Source organism: Bubalus kerabau, chromosome 3, assembly GCF_029407905.1.
Source record: "Bubalus kerabau isolate K-KA32 ecotype Philippines breed swamp buffalo chromosome 3, PCC_UOA_SB_1v2, whole genome shotgun sequence".
In the NCBI taxonomy this organism is placed as follows: Eukaryota; Metazoa; Chordata; class Mammalia; order Artiodactyla; family Bovidae; genus Bubalus; species Bubalus kerabau.
The window spans coordinates 21,672,050-21,690,606 of NC_073626.1; the positions used below are offsets into that span (position 1 = coordinate 21,672,050).

Consider the following 18,557-nt stretch of genomic DNA (forward strand, 5'->3'; position numbering starts at 1 on the left):
GAGCTCCTCTATTTTTGGATGCAAAGAAAATAATCAATCTGATTTTGGTACTGACCATCTGGTGATGTCCATGTGTAGAGTCTTCTCTTGTATTGTTGGAAGAGGGTGTTTGCTACGACCAGTGCATTATCTTGGCAAAACTCTATTTGCCTTTGCCCTGCTTCATTCTGTACTCCAAGGCCAAATTTGCCTGTTACTCTAGGTATCTCTTGACTCCTTACTTTTGCATTCCAGTCCCCCATAATGAAAAGGACATCTTTTGGGGGTGTTGCTTCTAAAAGGTCTTGTAGGTCTTCATAGAACCATCCAACTTCAGCTTCTTCAGTATTACTGGTCGGGGCATAGACTTGGATTACCGTGATATTGAATGGTTTGCCTTGGAAACAGAGTTCATTCTGTCATTTTTGAGATTGCATCCAAGTACTGCATTTTGGACTCTTTTGTTGACTATGATGTCTACTCCATTTCTTCTAAGGGATTCTTACCCACGGGAGTAGGTATAATGGTCATCTGAGTTAAATACACCCATTCCAGTCCATTTTACAATTTCAAAAGACTTATAAAGTGAAAGAAAATTAAAAGCTAGTGATGATTTCCTGAGTTTTCACTGCAGGTGGTTACAATGATGGTTACTCAGACTGAGTCCCTCTGGAACTTGCAGTTTGGATACAATAAAATCTTAGATCACTTCCAATAAAACGTTTCCAATCAAAGAAATGATTACAGACTCAACACCAAAGGCTCCATTACTCCACACATTAAAATGTATTGTTCCCAACTGAATAAAATTGTTAATAGTAAATTCTATTATCTTTGCATCTTCAGAAAAATAAGGTTTTTCTCTACACAGAACATAACCAGGAAAGCTGGTCTTTAAATATATTCAATCCTCCAGGGTGGAGTGGGGGGTGGGGAAGCTAGTAATGAGGCAGTACATATTTGTGTCTTATTTAGAACATCTAGATTTAATTTTTGAGAAACTTTTGAGTTATCTTTCTAGTTCATACAGTCATAAAGACAGACAGTGTCCCCAACAGTTAAAAACTTATATTGTAGAGTCTGTTGGAATCCTGCCTCAGTGGTTTATTAAGTACATCACTCTCATAAAATCACTGCACCTCTTTAACCCTCAGTTCCTTCATATATTTAGTAGAAATCATGATAATGCCAAGCTTATAGAGTTGTTCTGACAAATTGCCTAGAAAGTGCTTTGGTCAGTGCGTGAAACATAGAAGATACTCTTACATAGTAATTCTCTAGCATTCCTGTTTTTGTCAACAAAAGGGTAACTGTGAAAATGCCTCAAGCTTCTAATCAAAGTCTAGGAGAAAAGAAGTGGATTAAACATAAAAGTATGGAGTCCTCTTAACTCCAACAAGCAGAGTACAATGGAAAGAGCTAACGACAGCACCTTCTCTGGATTCATTCTCCTGGGCTTCTCCAACCAGCCCCAGCTGGAAACGGCTCTCTTTGCGGTCATCCTGATCATCTACTCCTTGAGCTGTTTAGGCAATGGCGCCATTATACTTTTGTCAACAATGGATCCTCACCTCCACACCCCTATGTACTTCTTCCTCTCCAACCTCTCTTTTATGGATCTTTGTTTGACTACTTGCACTGTCCCTCAGACCCTGGCCAACTTTAAGGGGAAGGACAAGACCATCACCTATGGCGGCTGTGTGGCCCAGCTCTTCATTGCCTTGGGACTCGGGGGAGTAGAGTGCGTCCTCCTGTCTGTCATGGCCTATGACCGCTATGTAGCTGTGTGCCGTCCCCTCCACTACATGGTGATCGTGCATCCCCAGCTTTGCTTGCAGCTGGTTGTAACTTCTTGGCTTACAGGCTTCGGTAATTCTGTAGTCCAGACAGCACTGACCATGACTCTTCCCCTCTGTGGTAAAAACCAAGTGGACCATTTCTTCTGTGAAGTTCCAGTGATGCTGAAACTGGCCTGCACCAACACCTCTGTCAATGAGGCTGAACTCTTTGCTGTCAGTGTGTTCTTTTTGGTGGTGCCCCTGTCACTCATCTTAATATCCTACGGTCACATTACCCGTGCAGTCCTGAAGATAAAGTCGGCCCAAGGGAGACAGAAGGCTTTTGGAACCTGTGGTTCTCATCTAATGGTAGTGGTTATTTTCTTTGGGACGCTCATCTCCATGTACCTTCAGCCTCCTTCCAGCTATTCACAGGATGTGAACAAAAGCATTGCACTGTTCTATACTCTGGTGACTCCCCTGCTTAATCCCCTGATTTACACTTTGAGAAACAAGGAAGTCAAAGGGGCACTAAGGAGACAAATGAGGAGAATCCTAGACTTGAGGCAAAGTTAATGCAGTGCTTGCAGGCCCAGGAAGTTCTTCAGTGGAACACTTCTGAGTGACTAAAAACTGGTTAATTTAATCAAACACATCTATGTGTGAGACAGTGGTCTAGGTACTTGAGACATATCAGTGAAACAGAGGCTCCTGTCCCCATTGAGCTAAACCTTTTGCTAGGGAGAATATATGTTAAATAAGATATTCTAAAAATAAACTATGGTATATCATGTACTACACATTAATGGAATGAACAATAATTACACATACAAAAACATGAATGATTCTTACAAACATGACTTACAGTGAGCAAACTAGATACAAAATAATTCCTACTGTATGATTCCATTTACGTAAAATTCAACCAAGGCACAACGAATCTCTGGTATTGAAAGTCAGAACAGTGGTTCCCCTGGGGACTGGGAGTTTTCCCTTGGAAGATATGTGGGGGAGGGGCATTCTGGAGTTCTGGTCAGGTTGTGATTTTTGATCTGGATATTGGTAATATAAAGTATTCAATCTGTGAAAATTCATCAAACCTGAAACTTAAAGTACTTGCACTTTCTGTATGGATGCTGGACTTCAAATCATTTACTTCTTAAAAGTTTTAAATAAACCAGATATTAGCAGAATACTTTGATTCTAAATGATCACACTAAGTATTTTTGTTACTTTCACATAAAATTTGGGTTTATCTTCTCAGTGATCTAAGTTTCTTCTATCCATTGACTATCTTTAATAGATTTAAAGTGTTTATGCTATGCTATGCTAAGTCACTTCAGTAGTGTCCAACTCTGTGCGACCCCATAGACAGCACCAGGCTCCCCCGTCCCTGGGATTCTCCAAGCAAGAACACTGGAGTGGGTTGCCATTTCCTTCTCCAATGCAGGAAAATGAAAAGTGAAAGTGAAGTCTCTCAGTAGTGTCCGACTGTTCGCAACCCCATGGACTGCAGCCTACCAGGCTCTTCCATCCATGGGATTTTCCAGGCAAGAGTTCTGGAGTGGGGTGCCATTGCCTTCTCTGTTTAAAGTGTTTAGATATTAGCAATTTTTGGCCAACTCAGATGAATCTTGTCTTGAAGATCTCAATTTAATGATGATCTCAATTCAAGATCATGTGTCCTGTGAGTCTCTCTGGTCTCTTCATTCCTTGTAGATACTTAGTAACCAGGTCTTGAGACAAAAATCATAGTGATAATTTTCAGATGAAAATTCTACTCCTGGGTTTATATTGCCTTGAATTAAGTTTATCTTGACTGAAAAAGACATTTGTTGTGAATATTTGTTTGTGTTGGGGATTTTCTCCCCAAGACTTGGAAGCAACGAACCTGAACAAATGACACTCAGACAGTCTCTTGCAAGGACTGACAAGTTTATTTCTGCAGTCAAGCCTTTTTATAGAAGCAGGAACAAAGACTTAAAGTATACGGCCAGCAGAGCGCATATGGGGTTAACACATAATCAGTAAAAACATTTCAAGGACAGTGTGCTCTAAGTGACTCATGTGCTTATCCCACAACCCGTTTTCTCAAGTAACATCCCCATTTATTATTAAATCTTGGCTCCGAGCATAACCAAAGGCAGAAGATATTTTTCTGTCCGCAGTACACAAAGCCGGGTACTTCTGGCCCTTTGCCATTTTCCCAAGGACTTTCTCCTAATACGGCTATTTTGTACTACGCTTCCCAACAGTTTGTATATCTGTATTTTTATAATGTAGCATATAAAAAGGCATAATTTACTAGTAGCAAAAAATATTTTCTTTTACCAGAGATTTTAATATTTTTAGTATTTAATAGGATATGATAAAAAGGCAGATAATGAAAGGAATTCATAAAACAAAAGTAAAACACAGAAATAATTGTCTGGTAAGCTCAGTGTTCCTTTGCACAAATATGTTCTTCTTAAATAGTTCTTATTTAATAATGGAAAGTTGGATGGTTTTTCATGTATTATTCTGCTAGTGAAATAATAGAACAAGGATTTTCTTCATTTAAGTGAAAATAGATTACTGAATTGTTGAGGTCTGTACTATTCTTATCTCTGCTTGTACTGAATATGAGTGATTTCTGATTATATTTTTTGTAATAGAGAAGATATGATTTTTTTATATCAACCCCTTGGAGTTTTCTTTCAAACCATGACAGCTAGACTCACTGATAATCATATCATTTTTTGGTACTAAAGTTCCATACTCTATAATCATCTAGATGCTTAATTTTTTTACTTTTCAGAAAATAAATGCTGAAAATTTATCATTTCATTCAAGGTAGTCTTTTGTGAATTTCATTTCCCAATAAGGTGCACTAGGTTACAGCTGATCAAAGTTCCCACTGCAAGTCCAGTCACTCCTCCTTAGCCACAGACTCAACCAAATATGGATCCATTTGATCTGTCATTCTCCATAAAGGATTTGAGCATCCAGCTTTTCTGGTATAGGAGTGGGTGGGAGGAAGTGCCTGAAACAAACCCTGGCCAATAATACTGAGGAACAATTGTACTTAATTTTAGCAACCATATTTATGAAGCTATTATAAATGTTGTGAAAGTGATGAGGGTGATGTAGACATGAATAAAAGAAAACACTGAACACTTCTGAGGTGACCTGAAGGGCAAGTGCTTTTTTTTTTTCCTCTTAGAGCATTTGATGAACTTGAGTGTGAGCTGAGGATCGAGCATGGCACATAGAGAGAGACTTAGCCATGAAAACATGAAAAGCCAAACACTCATGTAAGGCTAGCATGACAAGCTGAAAAGTTAAAGAGACTCAACTATGTGGCCAGATGTTTCCAGTGGACATTTCTATTTCCAGTGGACTCCCTGGGAAGCCAGAAAGCCAGATCAAAGTTTCAAAAATATGGAACAATCTATCCTGAAACTCCATTATGCTTAGGAAACAAAAACTTACTGGGGTAAGGGGTCCTTTCTCTAACACATAGTTCTCTTGGGTAAGGCAGTTGCCAAATTTTGAAGCTTCATGAAGCAGGGGCTAAAAAGCTAAGCTAGACGTCTTTGAGGGGCAGAACTTAAGGTCCAAGAGTCTTTCAGGGCTGAGAAAATAAGACTCCTGAGACTTTCTGTCAAAACCCAGGAGAAGATTGTATCTCTTCTATCTCTGCTGCTGCTACTGCTAAATCGCTTCAGTTGTGTCCGACTCTGTGCGACCCCAGAGACAGCAGCCCACCAGGCTCCCCCGTCCCTGGGATTCTCCAGGCAAGAACACTGGAGTGGGTTGCCATTTCCTTCTCCAATGCAGGAAAGTGAAAAGTGAAAGTGAAGTTGCTCAGTCGTGTCTGACTCTTCCCGCCCCCATGGACTGCAGCCTACCAGGCTCCCCCATCAATGGGATTTTCCAGGCAAGAGTTCTGGAGTAGGGTGCCATTGGCTTCTCCACTTCTATCTCTAGAAGACAACAAGATAAAGGCTGAATAGAACAAGGACCAACTGTACAGCAGAAGAAACCATAGTCAATATTTTGTAACAATTTTTGTACCCTATAAAGGTTAAGAATCTGAAAATATATATATATACACACATATTGTGATCATCAGAATCAGAAGATATTAAGAAGAGATGGCAAGAATACACAGAAGAACTGTACAAAAAAGATCTTCACGACCCAGATAATCACGATGGTGTGATCACTCACCTAGAGCCAGACATCCTGGAATGTGAAGTCAAGTGGGCCTTAGAAAGCATCACTACGAACAAAGGTAGTGGAGGTGATGGAATTCCAGTTGAGCTATTCCAAATCCTGAAAGATAATGCTGTGAAAGTGCTGCACTCAATATGCCAGCAAATTTGGAAAACTCAGCAGTGGCCACAGGACTAGAAAAGGGCAGTTTTCATTCAAATCCCAAAGAAAGGCAATGCCAAAGAATGCTCAAACTACCGCACAATTGCACTCATCTCACACGCTAGCAAAGTAATGCTCAAAATTCTCCAAGCCAGGCTTCAGCAATATGTGAACCGTGAACTTCCTGATGTTCAAGCTGGTTTTAGAAAAGGCAGAGGAACCAGAGATCAAATTGCCAACATCCGCTGGATCATGGAAAAAGTAAGAGAGTTCCAGAAAAGCATCTATTTCTGCTTTATTGACTATGCCAAAGCCTTTGACTGTGTGGATCACAATAAACTGTGGAAAATTCTTCAAGAGATGGGAATACCAGACCACCTGATCTGCCTCTTGAGAAATTTGTATGCAGGTCAGGAAGCAACAGTTAGAACTGGACATGGAACAACAGACTGGTTCCAAATAGGAAAAGGAGTACATCAAGGCTGTATATTGTCACCCTGTTTATTTAACTTCTATGCAGAGTACATCCTGAGGAACGCTGGACTGGAAGAAACACAAACTGGAATCAAGACTGCCGGGAGAAATATCAATAACCTCAGATATGCAGATGACACCACCCTTATGGCAGAAAGTGAAGAGGAACTAAAGAGCCTCTTGATGAAAGTGAAAGAGGAGAGCAAAAAAGTTGGCTTAAAGCTCAACATTCAGAAAATGAAGATCATGGCATCCGGTTCCATCACTTCATGGGCAGACGAATGGATAAGAAAGCTGTGGTACATATACACAATGGAATATTACTCAGCTAATAAAAAGAATGCATTTTATTTAGTTCTAATGAGCTGGATGAAACTGGAGCCTATTATACAGAGCAAGTAAGTCAGAAAGAAAAACACCAATACAGTATATTAATGCAATTATATGGAATTTAGAAAGATGGTAACGATGACCCTACATGCAGATCAGTAAAAGAGACACAGATGTAAAGAACAGACTTTTGGACTCTGTGGGAGAAGGTGAGGGTGGGATGATTTGAGAGAATAGCATTGAAACATGTATATTATCATATGTGAAACAGATCGCCAGTCCAGGTTCAATGCATGAGACAGGGTGCTCAGGGCTGGTACAATGGGATGACCCTGAGAGATGAGATGGGGAGGGAGGTGGGAGGAGGATTTGGGATGGGTAACACATGTACACCCATGGCTGATTCATGTGAATGTATGGCAAGAACCACCACAATGTTTTCAAGTAATCAGCCTCCAATTAAAATAAATACATAAAGGAATTGTGTTTCATGGGAGTCATACTGATACTTCAGGCTTCCAAGGTGACACATTTCCTGAGCACACTGTGTTCACCTTGTGTTCCTCAGAAGGCAAAAATGATGAAAGATTATGAATTTCTCTTGGGTGTATTGGTAGTTCTGAACTCCAGATGGGATCAAATAATTTAGCCAAGGCCTGGATACACCCACTGCAGCCATTTCACAGATATTAAGAATTCAAAAGGAGGGAATTCCCTAGTGTTCCAGGGTACAGGCTCCCTGCTTCTTCTGCAGGGGGCATAGGTTCAATCCCTGTTCTGGGAACTAAAGAGGGAAAGCTTGTAACAGTAGATATCATTTGAAAAATTTACAAAATAGAACTGAAATTTAGGTATGTGGTATCTTTTAAGTGATCTTTTTTTATTATTATTTTAGCCTGGGATCTAGATACCTTTATTATCTGTAATTTATTCTGAAGTAAAATACACATCCAAATGATGCTCAAGCATTTGCTTAAAACAAATAAATCTGTTTGGTGGCAGTCCTCAGGAGCAGACAAGTAGCTGCTCACTCAGGAAAATGGGCTTTGTGACTTCATGTGACCTTGAGGTCTGTACCAAAGAAAGTATCACTGAGGGATTTGTAAGTGACTATTTGGGCATAACTATCAAGACCTGATTGAGTAATAAGGAGAGGGGGAAATTTCTCACCATTCAGAGTACAGAGCACTCCAAACTGCTTTTAATCAGGTATATGTTCAGCATTACTGTGGGGTCAAAATCCTTGGTTTTACAAGTGTTTAACTCAAGGGTGAAGAGTGTGGTGCTGTTAGGAATATAGATAAAATCTTGACCCTGTATATAATTTACCCACACTGCCACGTCCAGCTTGCAAGACCACTTCTCAGGCAAATTGGCTGAGAGGGTTCAGGACCCAGGAGGATGGTTAGCTGCTAGGATAGGGAACTGTGTGATAGTGGTCATGCTTTTGTCTCCACTAAGAGACACAAATGCACTTACTTGCCTAGTGGTACATGCTGGGGAAATCTACCAAAAATCATAAATATTTCTGTGAGGATGGCACAGTCAAAACTCTAACCTCCAGAGAAAAATCACTGTTTGTGACATTTAACTGACACCAAAAAACAGAATCTACACCTGAAAATAAATTTTTGCTATAAACTGAGCTATAGTAGGGATCTAAGAGCTACTATGGCAGATTAATTTTTTCTGGAATGTTTATTTTGTTACTCATAATTCAGAACTCTGTAACAGTTATTTCAGAATTAGACAGCTACTACTAAAGCTTAGGCATGTGTTTTTAAATTAATAGACGCAATATTTGTTTTTTCAATTTCCTTCTGATGAGTCTGGGGACATCTCCACCAAACATGGGATTTCCTGGGAATCAGGGGCAATTTTCAATATTTTTATACTTCACTAAATCTGAATTTCACAGGACGTTTGGCAAAGGAGACATTCTAATGTCTTAACCAATTGATGCCTAAATCAAAGAGTTTATAAAATGGCATGATGAGAAAAATATAAACATATTTTACCCTTTGAAACTTTTGCTGCATCACAGGAGGTAAAATGTGTATGTAGAATATGCAGTAGAACTTGGGTCATATGCTGCTCAGATATAATGCCCTCGAAATTTCCTCATTTAAAAATCTCATTTAACAGAGGAACTAGGTGATTCACAAAATTAAAATAACCAACTTTGTGCCTCACATCGGTGTTTTTGTCCTGCTGTGTACAAAAAGGCATGTAAGAACTACCTGGTGTTCTTACCAGCGAAGGGCTACCAGCGTCACTCCAGCACTGCATCGTAGCCTTCGCTCAGTGAGCCCTAGCGCGGCCTTCTCTGAAATGATCCTACACAATATGGCGGCTGCACGGCTGAGGTTACAGTTGCACCTGATGTCTGAATGGCTTTAGCGGGGTTAGTGCGGCAAGATTTTCTTTGAGATTCAACTTTCTTTTCCCCATAAGTGCTCCACCTACATCAGTGAAAAACATCTGATCAAACCATCAAACTATGGAATTTTCGTAGAGACATGATCAAAATAAGAGAATGAATGGTATCTTCTAGTAACTCCTAGAAAATATTATTAATAATATTCCTTACAGTGTTTCAGTGGTTTTATGATCTTATTTGGGCTTATTGTAATTTAGACACATACAATCTTTTTGCAAATAGATGTGGAGTTATGTGGAACCCAAATGGGAGTACAAACAAGAAAAGTTATTGGAGATTTTTAAAACAGTAACTACAAAGCAGATGCTATCACAACACTGAATCAGCGTCTCTGGAAGTTGAAATGAGTATATGAACTTAGAATCTGAACACTCACTTTTCAACAGTAATGAAGTAAACAATTCCCTTCAGAATTCTCACAGGGAATTTTAGATGACTCATGTGAGATACACAAATACATCTAAAGAGCACTAGCATTCAAGGTCCTTCCATTAAACTGTCCTCCTCAGCCATCATCTGGAGTCAGAGTCCTTCCAAAGCACCTTCTCCATCGCTCCCTTCACATCCCTGTTCCTCAGCGTATATATGAGGGGGTTGGTCATGGGGATAATGACAGTGTAGAAGAGAGACATGAACTTGTCCTGATCCTGGGAGTCGCTGCTGCTGGGCTGAGTATACACAGAGATGGCTGTGCCAAAGAACAGGGAGACCACCGTGAGGTGGGACACACATGTGCCAAAAGCTTTTCTCTGCCCACTAGTGGACTTAATTCTTAAGACCGCCCTGACAATCCGACCATAGGAGAACATGATTAATGAAACAGGTGTGAGAAGCATGATGACACTGGCAAAGAAGGTCACATACACATTCGTGGTGGTGTCAACACAGGCAAGTTTGAGAAAAGGAGGGATCTCACAAAAGAAGTGGCTAATTTATTTCTCCCACAACGAGGTAAAAGGAAGACAAGCGCTGTCTGCAATAAGGAGTTGGCAAAACCAGTGATCCATGAAGCGGAAGCCATCAGGGCACACAGACCGGGGTGCATGATTACTGTGTAGTGAAGGGGCCTGCAAACAGCTGCATAGCGGTCAAATGCCATAACTCCTAGGAGAATGCATTCTGTACCTCCCAACGCCAGAGAGATGTACATTTGAACTACACAGCCACCAAAGGAGATGGATTTGTCCGCTCCACTGAGATTAACTAGGAGCTGCGGAACAATGCTAGTCGTGTAGCACATGTCCAGAAAGCTCAGGTTAGAGAGGAAAAAGTACATCGGGGTGTGAAGACGTGGGTCCAAGTAGGACAATGCAATGATGCTTGTGTTTCCCAGCAAAGTGAAGATGTAGAAGATCAAAAGAATTACCAAGAGGATGAGCTCAAGTTGAGGCCTGTCAGAGAAACCTAATAGGATAAACCCAGTGAAAGAACTTCCATTTTTCTGTTCCATCCTTTGTTAGCACATGGCTCCTGTCAAATCAAGCATTTAGTAATTTATTAAAGGTATCTTCCAAAAACAGTGCATGGATAAAGAGGAAAATTGTCATGTTCAAAGACATGGTCATGCAATTTTATATGCAACTATTTGAAGAAATGATGTACTCATGAAATTGAGCTCTATACTATCACAAAACGTTATATATTTAGTTATATGTTGATAACTAATATAAGAAAATAATAAATAATAATAATAAACTCAAATAGTGAATCTTGGTTTGCATCAGTCACACATATAAAATGCTTTTTTTAGATTGAGTTTAATAGGATTAAAGTATGATCATTATACATGTACATTTTAGAGAAAGTGAGAATGAGGGAAATCAAGGGAGAGTGATTAGAAAGAGCAAGAAAGATGTAGACAAAGGGAGAAAGATTATTTTAAATATGTATTGCATAATTCTACATAACTGGATATGCACATACATCACATGTAATAGGGGCTTCCCTTGTGGCTCAGCTGGTAAAGAATCCGCCTTCAATACGGGAGACCTGGGTTCTATCCCTGGGTTGGGAAGATCCCCAAAAGAATGGAAAGGCTACCCAATCCACTATTCTGGCCTGGACAGTTCCATGGACTATATGGGGGTCACAAAGAGTCAGACAGGACTGAATGATTTTCACTTCACATGGAATAGAATAATACAAAATAATCTCTAAAATGCATTCACATATAGAAATTTATGAGCTAGAATGTACTTGTACAAAGGATTATATTACATTCAAAGTATCACTATGATACTGCCTCATGTAAACATTTGGGCAGAATAGTTACTCTACCCCTAATACACGATATTAGTGAATGCTATACCCTGGTCTTTTTGTATAGTAGTTTCTGAAGGAGATCAGTCCTGGGATTTCTTTGGAAGGAATGATGCTAAAGCTGAAACTCCAGTACATTGGCCACCTCATGCGAAGAGTTGAAGGGGACGACAGAGGATGAGATGGCTGGATGGCATCACTGACTCAATGGACGTGAATCTGGGTGAACTCCGGGAGTTGGTGATGGACAGGGAGGCCTGGCGTGCTGCGATTCATGGGGTCGCAAAGAGTCGGACACGACTGAGTGACTGAACTGAACTGAACTGAAAAAGTAAATTGTTTAGAGCCTGAAAAATCACCTTCAATTATACTGCTTAACTCTTGCCCTTGAGATACCTAAAATTACTAAACCTATTTAACAAGAACTCCAAAAATGTATTCACTGTGAATAGTCAGTTCATGGGCTTCCCTCTTGGCTCAGTGATAAAGAACCCACCTGCCAATGCAGGAGACGCAGGAAACACAGATTCAATCCCTGGATCGGGAAGATACCTTGAAGAAGAAAATGGCAACCCACTTCAGTACAGAATATTCTGGTGGGATAGAGTCCATGGAGTCGAAAAGAGCTGGACGTGACTTAGCGACTAAACAACAGAAGTAGTCAGTTCACAGTAGAAGTTCAAAATCAGTGACCTGTACTTACATTTTCTTTCTGTTGATTTCATTTTCATATATTACCACAACTAAAACACCTGAAATTCCTATAGGAGACAGGATTATTCACTATCAACATTTGAATGGCAATAAAGAACATATAAATGAGGAAGAAACAGATCAATCACAATCTCAGAAATAACACTTCGAATCACTATGGACAGAGTTTGGCCAGCTTAGGGAGAAGAGGCTGAAATGGGAATTCCTTTGCACGCTGTTCATTGAATGAATGTCTTCAAGACAAAGAGAATCCAGGAAGCAAAACAGAGCAGACAAATCTGCTAAGCAAGGATGTGATCTCAAATGGAATAGCACGAACCTGATCCCATAGAAAGCTGGAAAATGACTCTCCAAATAGAACTATCTGCTGGTAAAAATAGTCTGTCATCACTTACAATCAATGCTACCTGAGCATTTCAAGTGGGCAGATAAAGAACTGAATTTTAAATTTAATTTTAACTCAGGTAAATGTAAATACCTAGTCATTTAAATGAGTCTAGTTACTACTATACAGAATAACAAGCTGTGGAGTGTGCATTGTGTCAGATGCAGTCCCACCTTGACAAAAAGGCAGCCTTTTATATATCCCACGAGTCTGTCATTGACTGCAAGCTGCCCCATACACATTCAGGGGACCTCCGGGCAATGTGCCTCCCATTCAAATGATGGCAATTTTCTGAAGAAGGAAAGAGCTCTGAAGCTATCAGTCAACACTTGTGACAAATATGGTGTGGACTGGTGCACCAGCCACACAGTAGAAAAGATCTGAGCTGGGCACCGAAAGCATTCATACAAAACGTAGAGTCCCTTCATAAGTGCGTGCAAGGATGGACAGACACTCACCAGTGTACACTACACATCACCTTGTCATCTGCCTAATATACCAATAAATTAAATTCATATCACCTTTTCTGACCCACGTGTCTCCTCTCCAATTGAAGAATGATCATTTTTCATTAACAATAAATTCAAAAATGCATTGACACAATAACCACAAAATGGACATTCATTGTTTTAACTGCCAAACTAGCGTGTGGAAAAGTACACGTTTCTTTCTTTAAGAACATAAACATTTTAAAACTACAGATATTGACAATATACTTTAAGAAACATTCTGTAATTTCACAGAAAATAAGGAGCTGAGGGAAAAATGAAAGTGTATAGTCTAATATTTTCACATTCACATATATGCTATTATTCAATTACTGAAGGACTTGTTTTATTACAGCCAAAAATCTTGTATTTCAATTTTTCCATATATACATGCTATGCTATGCTATGCCATGCTATGCTAAGTCACTTCAGTCGTGTCCGACTCTGTGCGACCCCACAGACGGCAGCCCAACAGGCTCCCCTGTCCCTGGGATTCTCCAGGCAAGAATGCTGGAGTGGGTTGCTATTTCCTTCTCCAATGCATGAAAGTGAAAAGTGAAAGTGAAGTCGCTCAGTCGTGTCCGACCCTCAGCGACCCCATGGACTGCAGCCCACCAGGCTCCTTCATCCATGGGATTTTCCAGGCAAGAGTACTGGAGTGGGGTGCCACTGCCTTCTCCGATTTACATACTGAGACATAATGAATATACTACAATAGAATGAAATGTCTAGGAACAAAATGTTAGCTTCCATAAGGAACAGTTAAGTTTAGTTCTTAAAGTTGATGAATTTCTATAGGAATTTCTGTTTCTTTTGCCAACTAACATGTATGTTACTCAATGTAACCTTTAAAGAACACCTACAACTGAAAACAAGCTAACTTACCAATTCCTAAAGTGCTACAGAGATCAAGTTCCAGTCCACTCAGTTTTATTCACCTTATGTGAGTGTCCTAAGCTCATTCTCTACCTCATTTCCAAATTCATGCCTTTAATACAGCACTAGGCATTGGAACCTGGGTATGTAGATTAAGGACTCAGGTTGTATGAAATGAGTACATAAGTTGACTCTGCCAGCACTGGATATCCCTAAGCTCTCCTTAAACAAGAAGATGCTTTCTCTTGATAATTTCAAATACCTTCACATGGTACTGAAGATCAGCATTGTGTCTAGCTGGTAGGATGACATAGGAAGGCAATTTCAAACTCTCAGGATTCCTTCAGAATATAATGGCTTGGCTCTATGACAGATAGCTCATTACGAAAGTGTGAGGTTGGTATGAAACAGCAGTAAAACTGGTCTGGTGAAAACTGTTTACCTGGCTGAAGTCTCTGAGGAATGGATGTCCTGTACTACTAATTAGCTGATGTTGCCTAGCTGCCCAGAGATGACAATCCTCAGGGAAAATGAATATCAAAGAGAATGCAAGAGATTACTTAATCTGCCTCTTTTGTAACTTCTCATAAATGACAGAGGTCAGATAACTCCCTAGACTTTGCAGTTATCTTAGCTCTCCTCTTTAAATGGCTTAGGTATTTTACTAAACACTGGAGATTTTTTCACACAATTAAAAAAAAAAATACTGCATATATAAATAAGAACTCATTCAGTTACTTAACTTTAAATATAAATTAATTTTCACCTAATATTCATAACCAAATTTTTTTTTTATTTTATAATTAAATGTATTTATTTTTCATTGAAGGAGAATTGCTTTACAGTATTGTGTTGGCTTCTACCAAACATCAATATGAATCAGCCATAGGTATAACTATGTCCCTTCCCTCTTGTGCCTCCCTCCACATCCTATCCCACTAGGTTTTACAGAGGCCCTGTTTGAGTCCCTGAGTCATACAGCAAATTATAACCAACTTATAAAACATCACAGAGTTAAAGTTTAGGCAGATTCTAACCTTTAAGGTAATATATTAAATGGCAACACCCATACTTTACTCCCAAACTTATAATGTGGCTAAGGAAAAACACCAAGTCCTCTATAACATTGTTCAATTTCTATCGGAGAGTTGCAATAATTTACTTAACCAAAGAGAAAAACTGCTGACTTTTTAAATGGAACTTCCGTGCTGCTGCTGCTGCTAAGTCACTTCAGTCATGTCCGACTCTGTGCGACCCCATAGACGGCAGCCCATCAGGCTCCCCCATCCCTGGGATTCTCCAGGCAAGAACACTGGAGTGGGTTGCCATTTCCTTCTCCAATGCAGGAAAGAGAAAAGTGAAAGTGAAGTCACTCAGTCGTGTCCCACTCTTAGCAACCCCATGGACTGCAGCCTTCCAGGCTCCTCTGTCCATGGGATTTTCCAGGCAAGAGTACTGGAGTGGGGTGCCATTGCCTTCTCTGGAACTTCTGTGGTTTGCTTCAATTCAACTCGTCTTTGCATTTACGATGCACATGATTGAGTTAATCAAGATAGCTATAATTGCTCAAGTAAATTGAAAGAAACTTGAAGAGTATTGTGCGTACAGAAGTTTGAAGATCGATCAATTTCAAAACAACGTATACACTTGACTATACAAGGAAAAGGCAGGAATACTTAACATCTGTCCATGGAAGGCTTTGGCCTAACCATCAAATGCAGCTTCAAAAAATATAAAATCTCTTTTCCCACTAGAACACATTTTGTTTCAGAGTAATAGACCACTGTTACTTAGTAGTATAAGCTATCTCAGAGAAAGCTATTTAGGTTTGAAGCATGTTGGTTTTTATATGTTATTAGTCAGAAAAGCACAGAGAACTTCAATAATTAACTTACATTTTATAGCCAGCCATTTCCCATATAAGCATAAATCCTTTTTTTTAATAATATTCTATGCGTAAGGAGAAACTATCTCTTCCTTAAAATAGTCTTAATTAGAATTTTCTCAGTAATCTGGCCACTATTTAAATCCCAACATAATATTTATAAGGAGGCCAAGGAAAGACCATTATGTCATAGGGTGTCCAGAGATGGAGAGAATCATAGACCTGCTATTAACACTTCTTCCTGGTTCAATCTTGCTGCTGCAAATATTAATTGGCAAAATAATGTTGGCTAATAATTTGAGATTATCTAGGAATGGTTCGGAGAAGGCAATGGCACCCCACTCCAGTACACTTGCCTGGAAAATCCATGGACAGAGGAGCCTGGTAGGCTACAGTCCATGGGGTCATGAAGAGTCGGACACGACTGAGCGACTTCGCTTTCACTTTTCACTTTCCTGCATTGGAGAAGGAAATGGCAACCCACTCCAGTGTTCTTGCCTGGAGAAACCCAGGGACGGGGAAGCCTGGTGAGCTGCCGTCCATTGAGTTGCACAGAATCGGACACGACTGAAGTGACTTAGCAGCAGCAGCAGGAATGCTTACTTGAAATTACATGGTTTTTCTTCCTATGCTGTTTTTCAAAATTCTTGTTTTATATTGGAATATAATACAACAAAAGCGTGATCTATTTTAAAAAAATCTAAAAGTGACGATTCACCAAAATAAAATCGTTATTAAAGACCCGGTTAAGAGGATAATAAGATAAGCTACACACTGGAAGAAAATATTTTCAAGCTGCTTCTCATAGAAAACACTCATATCTCAAATATACAAAGAACTCTCAAAACTCTACAATAAGAAAATAACTCAGTTAAAAAACACTTGAGCAGATAACTCACCAGTGTAAATGTACAGATGATAAAGATGTCTTTATGAAACATGAAAACATGTTTAGCATCACTAATTATCAGCAAAATGCAGACTAAAACCATGAAGACATATCACCACCTACCTACTAGAACAACAAAAATCAAAAATATAGGAACAAAGCCAAATGTTGGTGAGATTGTGGAAAAGTTGAATCACTTATACATTACTAATGAGAAAATAAAATGGTGCAGCTACCTGATAAAAGAGCTTGGCTGTTTCTTTAAAAACCGAATATCCACTTGCCATACAGCCCAGTAATCATGCTCTTGGGCATTTATGGCAGAGAAACAAAAATTTATTCCACACAAAATCCTGTGCACAAGTATTCATAACAGATTTATCTGTAACAGCAAAAAGCTGAAAACAACTAAAATATTCTAAACAAATACTGGTACATCCATACCATGGTATACTACTTGGCAATAAAAACGAATATTGATACACACAACATCTTGGATGAATCTCAAGGGTATTATGTTGAATGAAAATAAGTCTATGCTAATAGGTTAAATATGATCCCATCTATATAACACCCATGAAATAAAAATAGAGACAGAGACCAAATTAGTACTGCCCAGGAGTTAGGGATGGTTTTACAGAGGGTTCAGGGGAGAGGGCTGGTTCCCTGATAGCTCAGTTGGTAAAGAATCCACCTGCAATGTAGAGGACCCGGGTTTGATTCCTGGGTTGGGAAGATCCCTTGGAAAAGAGAAAGGCTACCCACTCCAGTATTCCGGCCTAGAGAACTCCATGGACTGTATAGTGCAGGGAGGCTAAAGAATTAGATGTAACTGAATGATTTTCACTTTCAGGGGAAGGGAGGGACTAGCTGTGACTATACCCTAAAGGGTTATCACAAAGAACATGTGTGTGGTGATGGAATAAATCCATATCTTGATTGCGATGGTAGCCTCAGGAATCTACATGGGGAAAAATTTACATAGACCTAAACACACACAATGCACATATGTCAGTTTCCTTGTTTTTAAATTGTATTAGAGTTGTATAATGGGCTTCCCTGGTAGCTCAGCTGTAAAGAATCTGCCTGCAAGCAGGAGACTCGGTTAGATTCCTGAGTCGGGAAGATTCCCTAGAGAAGGGACGGGCTACCCACTCCAGTAATCTTGGGCTTCCCTGGTGGCTCAGAGGGTAAACAATCTGCCTGCAGTGCAGGAGACCTCAGTTTGGTCACTGGGTTGGGAATATTCCTTGGAAGAGGGCATGGCAACCACTCCAGTATTCTTGCCTGGAGAATCCCCATGGACAGAGGTGCCTGGTAGACTACAGTCCATAGGGTTGCAAAGAGTCAGACACGACTGAGCAACTAAGCACAGCACAGCATAGTTATATAATATAAAATCACTGGGAGAAAATAGATCAAATGTATCCAAGACTTCTCTCTACTAACTTTGGACTTTCCCGTCAATATGTAATTATTTCAAAATAAAAAGTATAAAAAGAAAAAAGACTTGAATAGAACAAGAACTAGAGAATGAGGAAAAGAGGGACAGACAGAGACACAAAGCAACAAGAATGGCGAAGAGAGAGAAAAGGAGAGAGGAAGCTGTTCAAAAGGGTAAAAGGTTCTGTTCACTCAGGACACACTGGCTCCAGATCTCCTCTCCTCCCACGGACACAATGAATCTACAGTTTTACACAG

At 39.7% G+C, this 18,557-nt stretch overlaps 1 protein-coding gene and 1 pseudogene across 1 annotated transcript; one reads left to right on the plus strand and one right to left on the minus strand.

Moving 5' to 3' along the window:
- Positions 1 to 1,388: 1,388 nt before the first annotated feature.
- Positions 1,389 to 2,333, plus strand: LOC129647463 (putative olfactory receptor 2B8). Its single transcript, XM_055574551.1, has one exon. The coding sequence runs from the start codon at positions 1,389 to 1,391 to the stop codon at positions 2,331 to 2,333; it is 945 nt and encodes a 314-aa protein (XP_055430526.1).
- Positions 2,334 to 9,872: 7,539 nt separating this feature from the next.
- Positions 9,873 to 10,810, minus strand: LOC129647464 (putative olfactory receptor 2B8; annotated as a pseudogene).
- Positions 10,811 to 18,557: the final 7,747 nt, after the last annotated feature.

Bases quoted from the DNA above. Each gene is read 5' to 3' on its own strand.
- LOC129647463 (XM_055574551.1), top strand. From the start codon at position 1,389: ATGGAAAGAGCTAACGACAGCACCTTCTCTGGATTCATTCTCCTGGGC.